The sequence below is a fragment of the Sitodiplosis mosellana genome, unplaced genomic scaffold (genome assembly GCF_009176505.1).
Source record: "Sitodiplosis mosellana isolate CC-2019 unplaced genomic scaffold, AAFC_SMos_1.0 Smas_scaffold_6150, whole genome shotgun sequence".
In the NCBI taxonomy this organism is placed as follows: Eukaryota; Metazoa; Arthropoda; class Insecta; order Diptera; family Cecidomyiidae; genus Sitodiplosis; species Sitodiplosis mosellana.
Window position 1 is genome coordinate 1,505,164 of NW_022601391.1, and position 15,572 is coordinate 1,520,735.

At 36.6% G+C, this 15,572-nt stretch overlaps 2 protein-coding genes across 2 annotated transcripts in view; one reads left to right on the forward strand and one right to left on the reverse strand.

Moving 5' to 3' along the window:
• The window catches only part of LOC129574036 (maternal protein exuperantia), a 249,156-nt gene that overhangs the window by 213,674 nt on the left and 19,910 nt on the right, over positions 1–15,572 (reverse strand). The window lies entirely within an intron of this gene.
• Positions 1–15,572, forward strand: part of LOC129574030 (protein bric-a-brac 1-like) — a 26,967-nt gene that overhangs the window by 1,002 nt on the left and 10,393 nt on the right. The window contains exons 1-4 of the mRNA XM_055455334.1: positions 1–2,128; positions 2,555–3,329; positions 3,490–3,687; positions 3,928–4,010. The exon at positions 1–2,128 is cut by the window's left edge and continues 1,002 nt beyond it. Coding sequence (XP_055311309.1) covers positions 1,970–2,128; positions 2,555–3,329; positions 3,490–3,687; positions 3,928–4,010 — 1,215 coding nt within the window. The 5' untranslated portion in view covers positions 1–1,969. The remainder of the gene's footprint in view (positions 2,129–2,554; positions 3,330–3,489; positions 3,688–3,927; positions 4,011–15,572) is intronic.

Consider the following 15,572-nt stretch of genomic DNA (forward strand, 5'->3'; position numbering starts at 1 on the left):
TGTTGATATTGTTCAATTTTTAGTTTTTGTTAGTGCCTTCAATTTTTTATTTCTCATTTCTATTCATCATCTGTGTGCTTTTATGGAATCTGCACTTACAAAACCATCACACAGCACAATTGTATGGAAACGTACGGCATTGTATGCATGTGTGTCGCGTACTCTCTGATTCTTTAGTCCCGCTGCTAAACAGACGTATCGGAGGCGAAGCACACACAACATCTCTATATAAATACAATATAAATGGTTTTTTTCCTTTCGGTCGGCATCGTTCATACACACACACATACATACACACAAGCACATACATTTGTGTACATTACCTCTAGCGTTAGTGAGCGCACAACGGCCTGCATACACGTTGGGCTATATCACACTTGGCTGTTGTGTGTCCATGTCTCCGCGTTTGCTAGTTGGCTGCATGGTTCGGTGTACGAATGTACGTGTGTGTGTGAGACGAAAGAGAATCAGTTGCCGAATCATGCTCTTGTATGGTGGAGGAGCAAACTACGGTTTGTTTCAATTTGTAAGCATTTAGTATCGTGCTACATGTATTCGGTGCCAGAAGTCACAGCAAACGACACCAGTTCATACAAATAGACATACATCTCATTCTCGGCCAGCAAGAATCTATCTCGTTGGTTTCCGAATGTGTTTTGTGTGTTGTGTTTTTTTCCTCGTATATACCGCAGTTTACGTAAAAACTTTGTCGACGTCGTTGTTTCTTTACTTTGTAAATTTTAATCCTGTTTAAGCGTAAATCGACAATTCAGCCCAACGAAATATTTGGAGCCAAAACCACGATATATTCGTGCCATCACCACCAACTAAAAAACTGTTATTTTTTCTGTCCTACGTTGGCAGAGATCGGTTTTGATTCGTCTTAGCATTTTATTTGGTTTTTATTCTCAATTGTTTTCTTATCGTTTCCGAGATTCGAGTGATAAAACCGAGCGATAGAGAGAGAGAGAGAGAGAGAGAGAGAAAGAGAAAGAGAAGAAGACGAAGAAACAAATATAGAGAAACAAAAAAATTATACACAAAATCCAATAAAAGCGCTTGCAATCGCGCGAAATGCAAACAATCAAACCGAACCTTGGTGCAAATTTCTTGTTATGGTTTTGTGATTTGAATGAATATAACCACACAAATAAACATTGTCTTTTGTTCAATTAGTTTGACTCATTGTTTGTTTCCGTTGCATCGATTGATATGTATTTACGAATGCGGTTTTAACGGCATCTCACGTGCAAGTGTTGTCTTTTCTGTATTTCAAAAAATAAATAAAGTGATAATAAAAGCGAATATAGAGAAATAAACTCTTTCTGCTGTGCAAAGGGAAATCAAATTTGAAAAAAGTAATAGATAAAACAAACAGACACGCCAGTATCAAGTGATATAAAAAGTGAAGTTGCTGATAAGTTGAATGGAAAATTCGACGATCGACACATTGTTTTTTTTTTATCAATGAGTCATCGGCATCAACGTTTTTCTCATTTTATCCAGACAGAGGATACGGACTAAAGTAAAGAGAAAATAAATACCGCGCAAAACCATTCACGTACGCAAGAATATTTATTATTCATTTCAAATTGAATCAAATCTAATCTGCTGATGTGAACATCGACGAATTTGGACTATAAGCGTGAAAAAATTGAATTGTGTAACATAATAACTTTGTTACTTCATCCGCTGAACGTTATTTAATTAAACTTTCAAACGCATGCTGATGATCGCGACTGTGAAATGAAAAATAAAATAATTACGATTTTGTTTCAATTACACTTGATAAAGTTATATGGAAAAAAAGTAGCAATTTAATGTGTAAAAAGGATTTATCAATATTTTGGGATTAAATTTGGAACGATCCCATTTTGTTATTGTTGTAAAAATAATCAGTGACATATTGTGTGAGTAAGGACTTTAAAAACAAAATCGGTCAATTGAAGAACAATAAATTGAAAACAAAATGCCAGATAGTCCGCAGCCCATTCCACGACATTCAACGTCACCCAAAACACCAGCCAGCAGTCCTCCATTGTCTGCTGATGTTAAGCCATCGCCATCATCGAAGACTGCCTCGCCAACCGCATCGCCGTCGCTTCCAAACTCATGGCACAATGCACAGGTTAATCTTATTGATGATAAAAATATAGAAGAAAAACCTAAAAAAAACAAATCTTGGCAAAGTTTTCGGTCAGTATAAAGTTTAGAATAATCAGGACTTATCGATTGGCTCAGAAACAAAATAAAAAAAACAATGCAAGAATAAGTAAATACGAAAAAAAAAATTATTATTATGAAATTGTATATTTATACAAAAAAGAAACAAAACTTCGTCAGTTAAGTTCTTATCAACGATCATAATCACTTTCATTCGATCTCGCTTGATTTGCACTATTCTTTATGCTGACTGATTGTGTTTTTCACCATGAATTTTGTATTTTGTTTTTGCAAAAATTTTCAATGCAGTTTTTTCTCTCTCTCTATCTCTCTCTCTTCCCATTCACTCACTTACTCCATCACCACCAACCTAAAATATAATCGTTTACAGACCAATTATAAACCACAAACAACGTCCACACCGTTAACCAGTGAAAAATCACCATCGAATCCGCAACAGTATTGCTTGCGATGGAATAACTATACATCAAATCTGACGAATGTATTCGATCAACTGTTGCACAATGAATCATTTGTCGATGTTACGCTGGCCTGTGATGGCAAATCGATAAAAGCTCACAAAATGGTTTTATCAGCATGTTCGCCGTATTTTCAGTCGTTATTCTTCGACAATCCTTGCCAGCATCCGATAATAATTTTGCGCGATGTCAAGTGGGCAGAACTGAAATCGGTCGTTGAATTTATGTACAAAGGTGAAATAAATTTGGCACACGACGAAATTGGGCCGCTGCTGAATGTGGCCGAAATGCTAAAAATTCGCGGTTTGGCCGATGTTAAAGGTGATCATGATACAATTAAATTGGAGCATTCATCGTCTGCGTCGACAACGGCGACACCATCATCATCGTCACTGCCTGAAATCATACCGGTGGCCAAGCAAGCGAAAATAAATGCATGCGCCGACTGGGATCTAAATAAAATCGATTTTCTAATGAGAAACGTATCCGCTGCATCACCATCAACGGCCAACAGTGCGACCGCTCGATACCAAAGAAAACGTAACTGGCCCAATGGCGGCATTGCTACACTAACGACATCATCAAATTCATCAAATGCGAATAGCACAACCAATCACACAATTAGCCTAAGCAGTAGAAATTTGAAAAACAATAATGTCAACAGCAGCACCAGCAACAGTAATAGCAGTAAGTCAAGTTCAATATTTTCATGTTATTTTGGTGTCAATTTCTATATCATCCGAAAAATCAAACGTTTCTAGCTTTACAAAAGAGCATTTGAAATGAATGAATGATTAAGATTCATGTGAAAATGTGTGCTGATGTAAGTCAATCTTTTCGTGCATAGGTCTTCCGCACATCGATTCTCAGTTAAACGAAGATATGGAGATAAAACCGGTGAATCCAATCGACGGTTTAGAGACACGTTCGCAATCGTCACTGTCCGAGGATCTACCAGTTGATGCATCGAACACACCAACACCGCCAACAATCCGAAATTCGGCATTGAACATTCCTGATGCTGGAGCATTGTCATCACTTGGCGGTACTTTGATAGTTTTTGATTCCTTTAAAACTTTTACAAAATTCTCCTAACGGAGAAAATGATCACAAATTCGGAATTTCGTGTTCGAATAATAAATTACATTATTTGGATCAATTAGCATTTGAAACAAATGAATGGGCACAAATTGGCTTTCAAATATTTCATCGAACCGTTATTCAAAAAATACACTAAAGTATCGATCAATGATGAATTTGTTCAATGTTTTTTTTTCCTTTACAGGTCTTCCACACGCCGATTCACATTCAAATGATGACATGGAAATTAAGCCGGGTATCGCCGAAATGATACGCGAAGAAGAGCGCGTAAGTTGAACTCCAATAAATACTTGTCATACAATTTATTTATTAAGTTTATTGTTTGGTTAGTTGTATTCTATTTCGCTCTTTCTCATTCTCGATTTGCTCTTTATGCATTGCCATTCGAACAATAAAACGGCAATTGCTTTATTTGGCATTCGTCTCTGGCGGATCTATTGCAAATACAAAGAGCAAATCAATGTATAAATATAATGACAATAAACGATAATATTTTTGTTGTTAAGTTTGAAGAGAGACTAGAAAAAGCACAGCTAGTTAATGGATTTTTTGTTGTTGCTAGGAATAGATGGTCGTTGTCGATTGACTGCGAACAACTAATATGAAAAGATGTTTCTTTTTCTTAATTTCTTTGGATTATTGGAGTTTTATGGGTTTTTAATTGGAATGAAAGAAATTCGATAGTTTTTTTTATTTGTTGCCGTTGTGTGTGTCTTTCTCAATTTTGCATTCGATAATCGTTGAGTGGCACATTATTTTGAGTACAAAGTTTATGGTTGGCATTCCATTTTTTTTTCTTCTTTCCATGACGCACAACCCATAAACACATCTGAAGTATTCGTAGAAAGCAATTAAGAGACGAAAGAAAATATTAATTTTGCCAACGTTATTAAAAAAAAAACCAATTGGCAAAAAAGTTTTTGAATTAAAAAAAAATGGCTCGATGGAATTATTATATTCATTGCCAACGAAAGGAAGGGGCTGTCGCAGGGACTTTTGTCTCGTGCGCATTCTTTATGATTGCAAGCCGACAAAACATTGCGCCTCGAATAATTCAAAACCGAATCATTTGAAACGATTAAATCGGTTGTTTTCTCTAGGCAGCCTACAGACTCATCGCCGCACGCACACACATTGTGCGCTCCGATGCGCGAACGGCCGAATGAGTGGGCGAACGAGCGCGCCCAATGCATGTAATTTCCTTTGCACCTTTGTTTATTTTTGAGCCTCATTTTGGCCAAATAAACGTTTTAAGCACCGCATATGCGCGGTTATTATGGCCCACACCACGGTTCGTATCGGACACCATGTACATATCATATAATCGCACTACCAATCAACGCATCGCATCGCATCACAATATTACCACCGCATATGCCGTATTGTATCGCCAACAGTCATTATGTTTACATTGAAAATATTTTAATTTTTCATATATTTTTTTTCCGTCTGTTTATTTGGTTTTATTTGGATCCATCTCTCTCTCTCTTTCTCCCTGTGTTTCATCATTCATGTCTATCTCTCCCTCTGTGTACGCGTGTGTTTTGCCCTCCACGGCAATAGTAATTCGTAGTCATTTTTTTTTTTTGCTTCATTCCCATCTTCACCAACGCCTTGGCTGCTTTTTTTCTATCATCGTTGTTTATTTTAATTATTAAAATTGTTACTCTTGCTGTTGTTGTTGTCGTTGTCGTCGTCGTCGTCATCGTCATCGCTGATGGTTTTTTTTTGCTGTTGGTCGCTTCCGTCTTTAGATCACATCTTGCAGTAGTGATAAAGAATACCATTTCTTTTAAATGTAGTTTTAAAGTTTATGTCTACATCTTAAAACAGCTCAACGCGTCTACAAAATACGAGAAAAAAAACTTGCTGCCGATGCGTAAGAAAGTAAATTAAGAAAAAACGAAGAAAACTAAAACACATGCACACACACACACAGATCAGTCTGACGAACTCTCATTCGGATGAAACGATGTATTTGAACAATTTCTTGAAAAAATAAAATTAAATTACAAATATGCAATAAGATGAAGTTGAAATATCCCGTACAACATAACTGTTCTTAGTCAAATATAAAGACGAAGTGAGAGTGTGTTTTTCATTTCGTTTCGTTTTTTTTTTCTGGGTTTGATACAGCAATAAGCACTACACATTTTAAAAATTATTAATATTCATTGTGCATTATCTCTTTCGCTCCAACACATTCTCTCTGTCTGTTGCTTGCCAAACAGTCTTTCTAAAATGTATGGATTGTGTTTTGTGTGTGTTTTTCCACTCCTTGCTTCATTTTCTTCTTTTTCCATTCCATTTTGTTGTAAACTTTAAATCAAAACTATCTGACTTTTCCATATCTGGTTACCGCTTTCAATTTCCATTCGCTTCATATATTCATATGCTTAGAAAAGTGATAAAGAAAAACACACCGATTTTCTGACGATCACACTCCTTTCTTCCATTACATCGGCCCAACTCATATCAAACAAACATTTTTGAGAAGACGAGGAAAGAAAATGTGAAGAAGAAAAAAGAAATTGGATGGTCTTAATGTGGAACACAAAATGTAACAACATATTTTGTTATTTGTTTCAATTTTTTTCTTCTTCTTCTTCTTCTTCGGCTTTTTCGAATGTGATGATGATCGAGAGAAATTTCAAATGGTTTTCGACTCGTACATCATTTTCGAAATTCTAAGTATAGACACGGGCGGTAATGACATTTCAGAAAACGATTACTGAATATGAAGTTATTACAGAAATGTGCATAAAATCTTGTTAAAATCACCATCAAACATCGTTGTCGTCGCCGCCATTGCCGTTGCCGTTGTAGTCAGTGAATTTAGCCGCATTTGCCTTAATTGCATACGTTTTTTTTCCTATGTTTTGTTCTCATTCGTCTTGATGATTGAATAAATGAACGAAACAGCACGGTTAAATGTATCCTCTTATGATTCATTACTATTTGCCCTATAACCAAACTAAGCAGTGCTATCTTCTTTTTTTTTTATCTCTCGCTCTCAAAACAAACCGAATTTAAGTCAAATAAATTAATTAATGTATATGAAAAGCGACAGAGGAAGGTACATGTGTCACACAATTTCTTCATAAATGGCTCGATGCGCGCACAAACACTTCCAAAACGATGTTTAGTGATACATATATGCGTACAGTAAACATCGAACGAAATGAAAATAAAACATAAAACCGAGCGATTACGATGCACGATGAGAGAGAGCTGAAGAATTAAAAAAAAATATATATAAATGGAATGCTGTTTATCTGACTAAATAACTCAAATTATAAAAATGTAATTATAAGTTATAATCGTATACATACCGAATGCACACAGGCCCAAATACTCTTCATATCTCAAGCGCATTGTCGATGAAGCCCAAGTCACTACCAAAAACAACAACAACAACAACCACAACGAGAAAAAAAACGAAACACAACGACGAAAACAATTTAATGCACCGGAACATCAGTGCGCGGCAAGCATCGGTTTTGTAGTTCATATTTTTAGATTTTCCTTTCAAAACCATATAAATGTATTATATTACCGATACAATGAGAGCACGATGCTCTCCACCGCTCATATTCATAATATAATCTCAAGTCATTCTGAAACACTGGCAATAATAACAAATATGTGGATTTAAAGCGAAAAAAAAACATATTATAAATATTTTTATTTATTTTTGTTGATGCTTTTGAGCATGGTTCGGTTTGTGCGCTCGATACGACATGTCTTTTTTTCCCCCCGTTTCTTTGACCAAATCGTACGGTGCAATAATTTGGTATTCCTTGTGCACGGTGAGAGAGCAATGTGAATGAACGTTAAACGAACAAAAAAAAGAAGTATTAAGAAATTACAAAATAAAATACGCTGAAAATAAAAAAAAAACGAGAGCCAACAACACACACCGAAAAGAAAAGAAAAAATACGAAGAAAACGAAAAACGCCAAGGAACAAAAAAAATCTCTTATTTTAACTGAGGAGAAAAATCATGTAAACATTATATTTCGACCAACATTAACATCGTACACAAAACAAATGTTGCATATGGTCTCCAGCTGTTTGCTTCGATATCATTCATTTCATAGTCAACTCTTTCTCGTATGCACCATGCACATTCACTTGGTGTGATGCTTCCTTATCGTTCTGGCCTCTCTCTCTCTCTCGCTCTCACTCTCTCCGCGTGTGTTTCCCACTTGCCTCTCTCTTCCACTTCAGGCCGCAATTCCAATGGATTTCAATCTATTTGTCTAATGTGAGCGCCGGCTTCATACAAGAATCTTAGCATTTTTCGCTTTGCGTCGCCGTGTCCCCTCTCTTCCTCTCTCTCTCTCTCTCTTTTTCTGTGCGCTTGTGCCGTGTGAACCGAATAGTGCAGTTTTAACGCTTTCTTCTCTAGCGTACTCCCGATTTTCGTAATATGTCGCAATATTTCTTTGTGTAATCTTCCATTGAAATTGGGTTTATTTCTCTTGTGTCCGTGTTCTAAGGTGCCGAGAAATGAAAAACAACCGAAATTATTGACTAATAACACTGTTAAAATCATATTATCGTTATGATTATTCCCGTGGCCGTTGGCCTGTTGAAATCGTAGCGTGCGACACAAACACGCGCACAAACACACACTCATCGAGACGACGGAACGAGTGTGCTGAAATATAGAAATGAATAAAAGAATTCATTGGAAATTGCTTGAAATGTAAATAAACAATATTCCGTTTGATAGATTCGGCGAGACCGCCACTCTTTCTATTTCTCTCTGCCTTGGCAAGCCCAAAGAAAAAACAACAATAAAGCCCATATAGTAATATCGAAAGTAAACACAAAAACGTCATCTGATTTTTCATTTCGACAAATGGAATTTTCGTCCACGCAGTCTTTCGCTTTCTCTGTTTCTCATCGGCCGACGGCATGCACTCTAATGATCGTCGTTATTCCTTTTTTCCATTTCGATCCACATTTTTGAAAAGAGAAAAAAGAAGAGAGAAAGACGACTTGAATGTGTGCGCATGTATTTAATCTACATACAATTTGTTTAGTTAACAAACCGTTTGAATTTTCATCCAGGAAATTATCTTAGGAGATGCAACTCGAATGCCGCCGAACAGCATCGGTATGATCGCAAAACTGCAACGGTTTGTTTGCATGTGAAAGAGAGTGAGAGAGAGAGAGAGAGAGAGAGAGAGAGAGAGAGAGATTTTACTATATACTGCGAATTACGATTTAATAATAATTTCTCATTTGATTCTCTTTTATTGCATACGAATATTGTTTTCGCAAATTGTGCTCGCTCACACACGCTCGCCAGATCTCTCATATGAAATACAATTTAATAAAATATTGTGCTGTTTTGATTATCATTAATACATTTTAGCGGTTTTTATTTTCATATTGTCGGCCTCGCATTGCTCGGATCGATGCATAATTTTCTTTCTGTATTTCTGTCCGTCCTTCTCTTTCTTCTGTTTCATGATTATTTTAATGCGTCACATGCTGAACGTTCGGGCAGTGTGTGTATATGTTGGTGTGTATTTATTTTCTTTTTTGGTATCAATAAACATTGATCTCGTAATTAGTGGACGATTTTGTATGAATACGAGCAAATTGTTTTAGGGGAAAATGAAAAAAACATAATAGAAATGATAAATGAAACACTTAACACGGTACTGATGTCACGGCCAACGCCACAATCAAAACCAATCGAAGAAGGTGGACTAGCCACAAGCGAACGTTCCACATTTAATTGAGTCATTAATTGTTTGTTTCATAATGTCAATTTGATACTTTAATTACCGTACTTGCAATTGTCTTTCATGCTTCTCTCCGTTTACCGCGGTGTTCACGCAAAGCAAAATCTTTGAAACCGGCTCATTGAAATGCAATCGATTACTGATTGATACCAAACAAAATTCCACCGATTTTAAATCCGAACAAAAAAAATTGAGTTGACACGTTTCTGAATAATGATCAATAAACATGATAATGATAATAATAATAATGGTCATAACCTACTGATCGTTAATAATTCTGTTTATATTATTCGTATATTTCCCACCTTTTCTTTGTCGGTTATTTTCGGTTGGTTCTGCATTTATATCTTATATTTCTTGATTAATAATTATTTATCTCGAAAATTAAGCTAACAAACTCAGTTTTTCTCATGTGCATTTTGCGTATGCCCATCTTTTGTTTCGAAAATTTTCAATTTATCAGAGAACTGTCCTGGGATGGGATAGGATAGGAATGGGGGAACAGCCTCCCTCCCTCTCTCTCTCTCTCTCTCTCTCTCTCTCTCTCTCTCTCTCTCTCTCTCTTTCGCTCGCTCGCTCGATCGCTCGCTCGATCACTCAGCAAAAAAGGAATACAATGCGAACATTCGGTTTGAATGTAAATACTAATTGCACATTTCATGTGTATCTGTATCGGCGGTATCCATTCGCTTTAGTTGCCCGTCGTTGTATGAAAGCATAAAAACGGTTGTTTATTCGATTCATGTGAATCACTGCGCGTCATTTGAATGTGTATGGGAATGAAGGCGATTATCGAATGAACGGTCATCATGGGCATGTCAAGCCAATCAATCGACGTATTATATATCGAAGCGAAATCCGAGCATCGCCCTTTTGTTTAAATAAGAAATCATGCGCGAATCGCGGGAGTAAAGCGCAGATTCATACAGCAACACAATTATGATAAATTCAATCAAGACTCTCCGAATTCTGGCCGTATTCGGTTCTTTTCTCTTCTCTATTTTACTGATTAGTGGTTCACCGTGACTGTTTTGTGTCCAATTTTGGATGGATCGAAAAATGAAGTAAATGGGAAAAGAACGCACGCGCGAGAAAGAGAGAGAAGGAGGAAAAAGACATCGAAAAAACCGAAAAAAACGAAACATGTTAATCATTATTAGTAGTCAGTGTTAAGTATTCATCGTTCGGTTGCTACTTGTACAGGTTTTTTTTTTCCTACCTTTGATTTCTTTTCACGCTGAACCCAATCAATAAAAATTAGACAAAATCAAATCTATTTCATTTATCATCCAGTGGATTATTATTTATTTCGTTGGCTTTTCAATGCCTCCATCTCGCCTCGTTGAAATCTTCATTTTCGACGATGATACCGCCATTTCGTCCGATGACTCGATTGTTTGTTGCCGTTGTTTTGTACTCCTTGCATAATTATTCTCTGCCATACTAATAACACTAATATATTTTATTAATTTATTGTAATGGAATAGCTCGAACTCTCATAAACAGACACACAGCCATACAACTGTTTTTCGTTCATTTTGCCAGCATACAACGCCAAAAATCGTAAAACACACAAAGATAATGAATAATGTGCTCAAGTCGGTATTAAGCAATCCGAATTAATTTCTTTGATTATATTCGTAGCAGGCGAAGCAATTTGCCAAAATATTCAAAAATTCGCTAAATTGATGTCATTTCATTTGATTTAGCAGACATGGTGAATGTGAATTTACACCATTTATATTTTTATTTTGTATTTCATGTGTGCCTAAACCATATTCTCAAATGCGACATTCTTTTTGTTTTCCAATTTTGAATAAAATACAAAGTTTCATTCGTTTCGAACGGCGTAATGTGGCGCTATTTCGAATTGCTAGACGGGCAATATTTCCATCGCTTTATAGTTCATGCAAAGCAATTGACACGTCTGTCAGCGCTAGAGAGCGAGAGCGAGAGCGAGAGCGAGAGCAAGAACAGCCAACAATCATAGACACATGTGCAGAGGCTGATGAAGCGATAAACTTTTGTAATAAAATGTCTCATTTTCTATACAACTAACTAAAAATAATGTCTGTTTTTTTCTTCTTCTTCTTCGCTCATAGAAAAAAAGTGCTGTGTGCAATTAAACCTTATCTATACTAAGCAGATACGAAAATTTCAAACGTGTCCCAGTGTGTTCGCTAGTTAGCTGGCAACACCATAGTAAATGGAATCGACTCTGAAATATTATTCGAATGAATTAACAATTAACGTTTTGCGCTTCTCTCACATCGGCATAGGGAAGATCAACAAAAATATTAACGAGCTAAATAATAATAGTATCGAAATGATGCTAACTGCAAAACAAATTCACTCAACGTTATTATATGCATACAAAAATGCCTAGACAATCACTAACTGTAAAAAAAAAGAACCACGAATGGTGGAAAATGAATGTGAACATATATGAGAACACAGTGTCGACGTAACAACATTGAAACAAATGCAAAGTCTTCAAAAAAAACTACTCGTTTGAATCATAAAATTGTCACAGCCTAAAGTTATCAGTTCAATTGCCAAATGTAAAGAAAATGAACGAAACGTAGAAAGAACCAAAAACAGTTATTACCACCACACACCACCACAGCAACAGCAACAATGACGGCCACAACTAATGACCAAATATAAAATTATGATTATAAACGCTCAATCGGAAGAACAAAATGAGCGAGACAAAACGAACGAGTGTTCGTATTCGAGATTCGAAGAGTCAGGGGGGCTATAAATTAAATTATTATATGAGATGAAGTAATAAAACGTGTGGTTTTAATTAAGAAATAGTTGTTAATTCCTAGATGTGTTCAGTTAACGTCTTTGCTGTGTAGTAAAATCCAATTTATAAACGAGAACAATCATATAAAATCAGCTTAAAAGCGCGCAATGCGCATTGCCAAAAGAATGAAACGAAAAATTTGCCGCATCAAATGTGTTCGTTCGTCGTGTTTAAATGATGTGTGTTTGAAGCTTGTACGCGATTTTCGATGCGATAATTTGTGGTATTTAAAATCAGCCCACTGATTCGACCATATGAATATATGATGATGTTAATTAGAAAAATGTGCATAAAGGTCCCCAATATTCCCTTTCAGACAATTCACAAACACTTTCAAACAACGGTTCCAATCCGTTTACAATCTACATTCGGCGCAGCCATTTCTATCTCTCTGTGCTGCTGCCTATCTTCTTATCTGTGATCATGTTTTATGCATCGCACTCGAAATCAATTGATCGCCACAAAAGAGAGGCTCCCATCATCGATTAATAAAATCGTAGTAAACATAGTGTGAGTCCAACTAATATTGTTATTAACGTAAGAAGGATACAATTGTCGTAAATTTTGTTCATTCACACCGCTCAATATTCAACTTTCCCTTTGTGAAACCGTTGTTGTAACGGAGTGACCGGCATATTTGGTGAGTGAGCAGATTGAGCGTATTTAATGTGGCAATCAATGCTTCCATCCACGTGCTTCATGCTGTCTCTGTCTTTGTTGTTTGTTACGTACCTACGACAATACACTCTCTTCCTCTCGTTTCACGTAGTCGATGGTCTTTTTGTTCATCGGGTTCATTGAAAAAGTAATCTGTGTCATCATAAATTCGCCATATTTTATTGATTTGCACGATAATAAAAAAAATTAAAGAATATTTCAATTTTGCAGCGTTTTACCTACATGCTAGTGCTCGCTTATGAAATGTTAAAAAGTACGCGCGAGAGCGTCTTTGCACTCAATAGATTAACGGGCTAAATTATGGTTGGTTTTTGTTTCCGATGCAATCATTTAAATCATCGATTGTTGTTATGTTCGTTATTGGTGCTTTTGTTGTTTTGTTTTTTGTTTTTTGTTTTCGAAAGCAATTGTCATTGGATTGAGAAAAAAACACATTGGTTTTGTCATAACAACGGTGAATATCATGGAATATTTAGCGAGCGATAAGATATGATCTGGTCGCCGCCGCCGCCGCCGCCGCCGCCGCCGCCGCCACCGCCAGCCGCTTGACTGCTGGATGCCAATGCGACTGGGAAGAAGCAATGCAGCGAATAGTGAAAATTGCTACTGTTTAATTTAAAAGATCCATCATGAATTGCATGGAACTTCGTGTTTATGTATTTTTAAGACTCTCCTTAATACACTTGGCCAACAATTTCTTATTCGCAAGTTGGGCAACGCCAGGCAAAATGCAAAAAAAGCAGCAACGGCGGCTGTCACAGCGACAGTGGCGAAGCAACCCACTAAGAACGATAAAAAATGTAGTACACCGAGCACAGAGCAAACACATCGCGCTTGTACAGCATCGAAACGAGCGAGTTTTGAAGAAAATAAGATACACACACACACACACAAAAAAAAGCGAGATTCAGCGAAGAAAAATTGTTTAATATTTACGGCCACATAAATATTAAATACAACAAAATGATGCTGTGAATGTTGTGTTTTTCTTTTTAATTCTTTTTTTTCTTTACTTTTCTTTCTCTCTCTTCACTTTTCGTTTTGCGCTCGTTGCTTCTAATGTGCTGTGTGCGTGTGTGTTTGGATCGGTGTGCGCACATTGCCCAAGTGCTTCAATGCGTACTAACCGAAGTGGAAATATTTCAGGACCAAGTACACCAAGTGTCGACCAAGCACTCACCTCTCACAGCCGGTGCGCGAGTCATAAAAACGTTCTGTTTTTCTCTGTTGCTGTTGTTGTTGTCCAATGTGTTTGTGCTGTGAGGTGTCAGTCGAAATGGTCGAGACGAATGCCCAAGACTTATTATGATGATGTTCTTAAATTTTATGTGCACTTAACGTATCGAATTCGTGTAGCATTTCATGTTTCAAAAGGAAGAGGGAGAAAGAGAGAGAGAGAGAGAGAGAGAAAACGTGCACGAATTACAACCAAACATGAATGGGGTGAACAATATTGAAACTGGCTATTCTACTGCTTGCTCCAAAAGAAACGTCGAACGAAAAGACTCATTGGAAAACATTTTCTATTCGAGGAAATGTCAACGTTGCTTTTTTTCTTCCTTCGCCAATGGCCATTGTCTGTGTAGACGACACAGTTTAATTTAGTCTCTGGCTGTTAGCTTCGACATAAATGATGATTCGCTTGCTTCGTTTCAATTTCCCTCGGACCATTTTATGACATGGACTCACAATACCACTGGTCACATTTATCTGAAATTCAAATACACACAAGAAGAAGAAGAAGAAAAAGAAGAAGAAGAAGGAGAAAAAATGGGCATGCCTGTCCAAACTAACACTAGATCACAATTGCTAAATAAATTTTCATCTATTTTATGGTGTACAATACAGAAACACACATAGATATATTCACGTTCATTCACATCGGCCGATACAGCTCACATTAAACACGGCCTCAACTGACACACAATCTATTTAAACGGAGTGTAAGAGTCGCGAGAGCTGAATTAACATCGATATAAACGTGTTATTTAACGTGAAATTATGATTAATTTATTATTCAGTAAGCTATAAATATTTTTTCTTATTTTCTGCGATACTTCTGCGCTTCAAGAACTTTGTTCTGATGTATGGCATTCGCCGTGTGCATGGAGTTGGCCGTCGAATCCGATTTATATTTGTATTTGGTCTACAACACACACACACACACAATGACTTATGATCAACTCCAGTTATATGCTTTTATTCACTCTGTCTCTGTTTCTCTTCCTGTTATCGAATAAGTTTTGTTTTTTATTTCGCGAGCGGAAAAGTTTTCGCCGATACGGAATGAAAATGTTGGTCCATATATATATATATAAATGCAGTTGGATTATTTTTGGTAGAGGAAAAAAAGTTCTAATTATTTGTATGTGTACTCGGGTCGAAGTGATGCCCAAAATAATTATTTCATTATTAATTCCATGCCTTATTTCGTCGCTATGTATTTGCATGTTCCGTGCTTTATGCATCTGCTGCAATCTATTCAACAATTCAAACGAAAAGCGCAGCTTTTTTCCCTCTCACTCTCCACTCTCTCTCTCTCTCTCTCTCTCTCTCTCTCTCTCTCTCTCTCTCTCT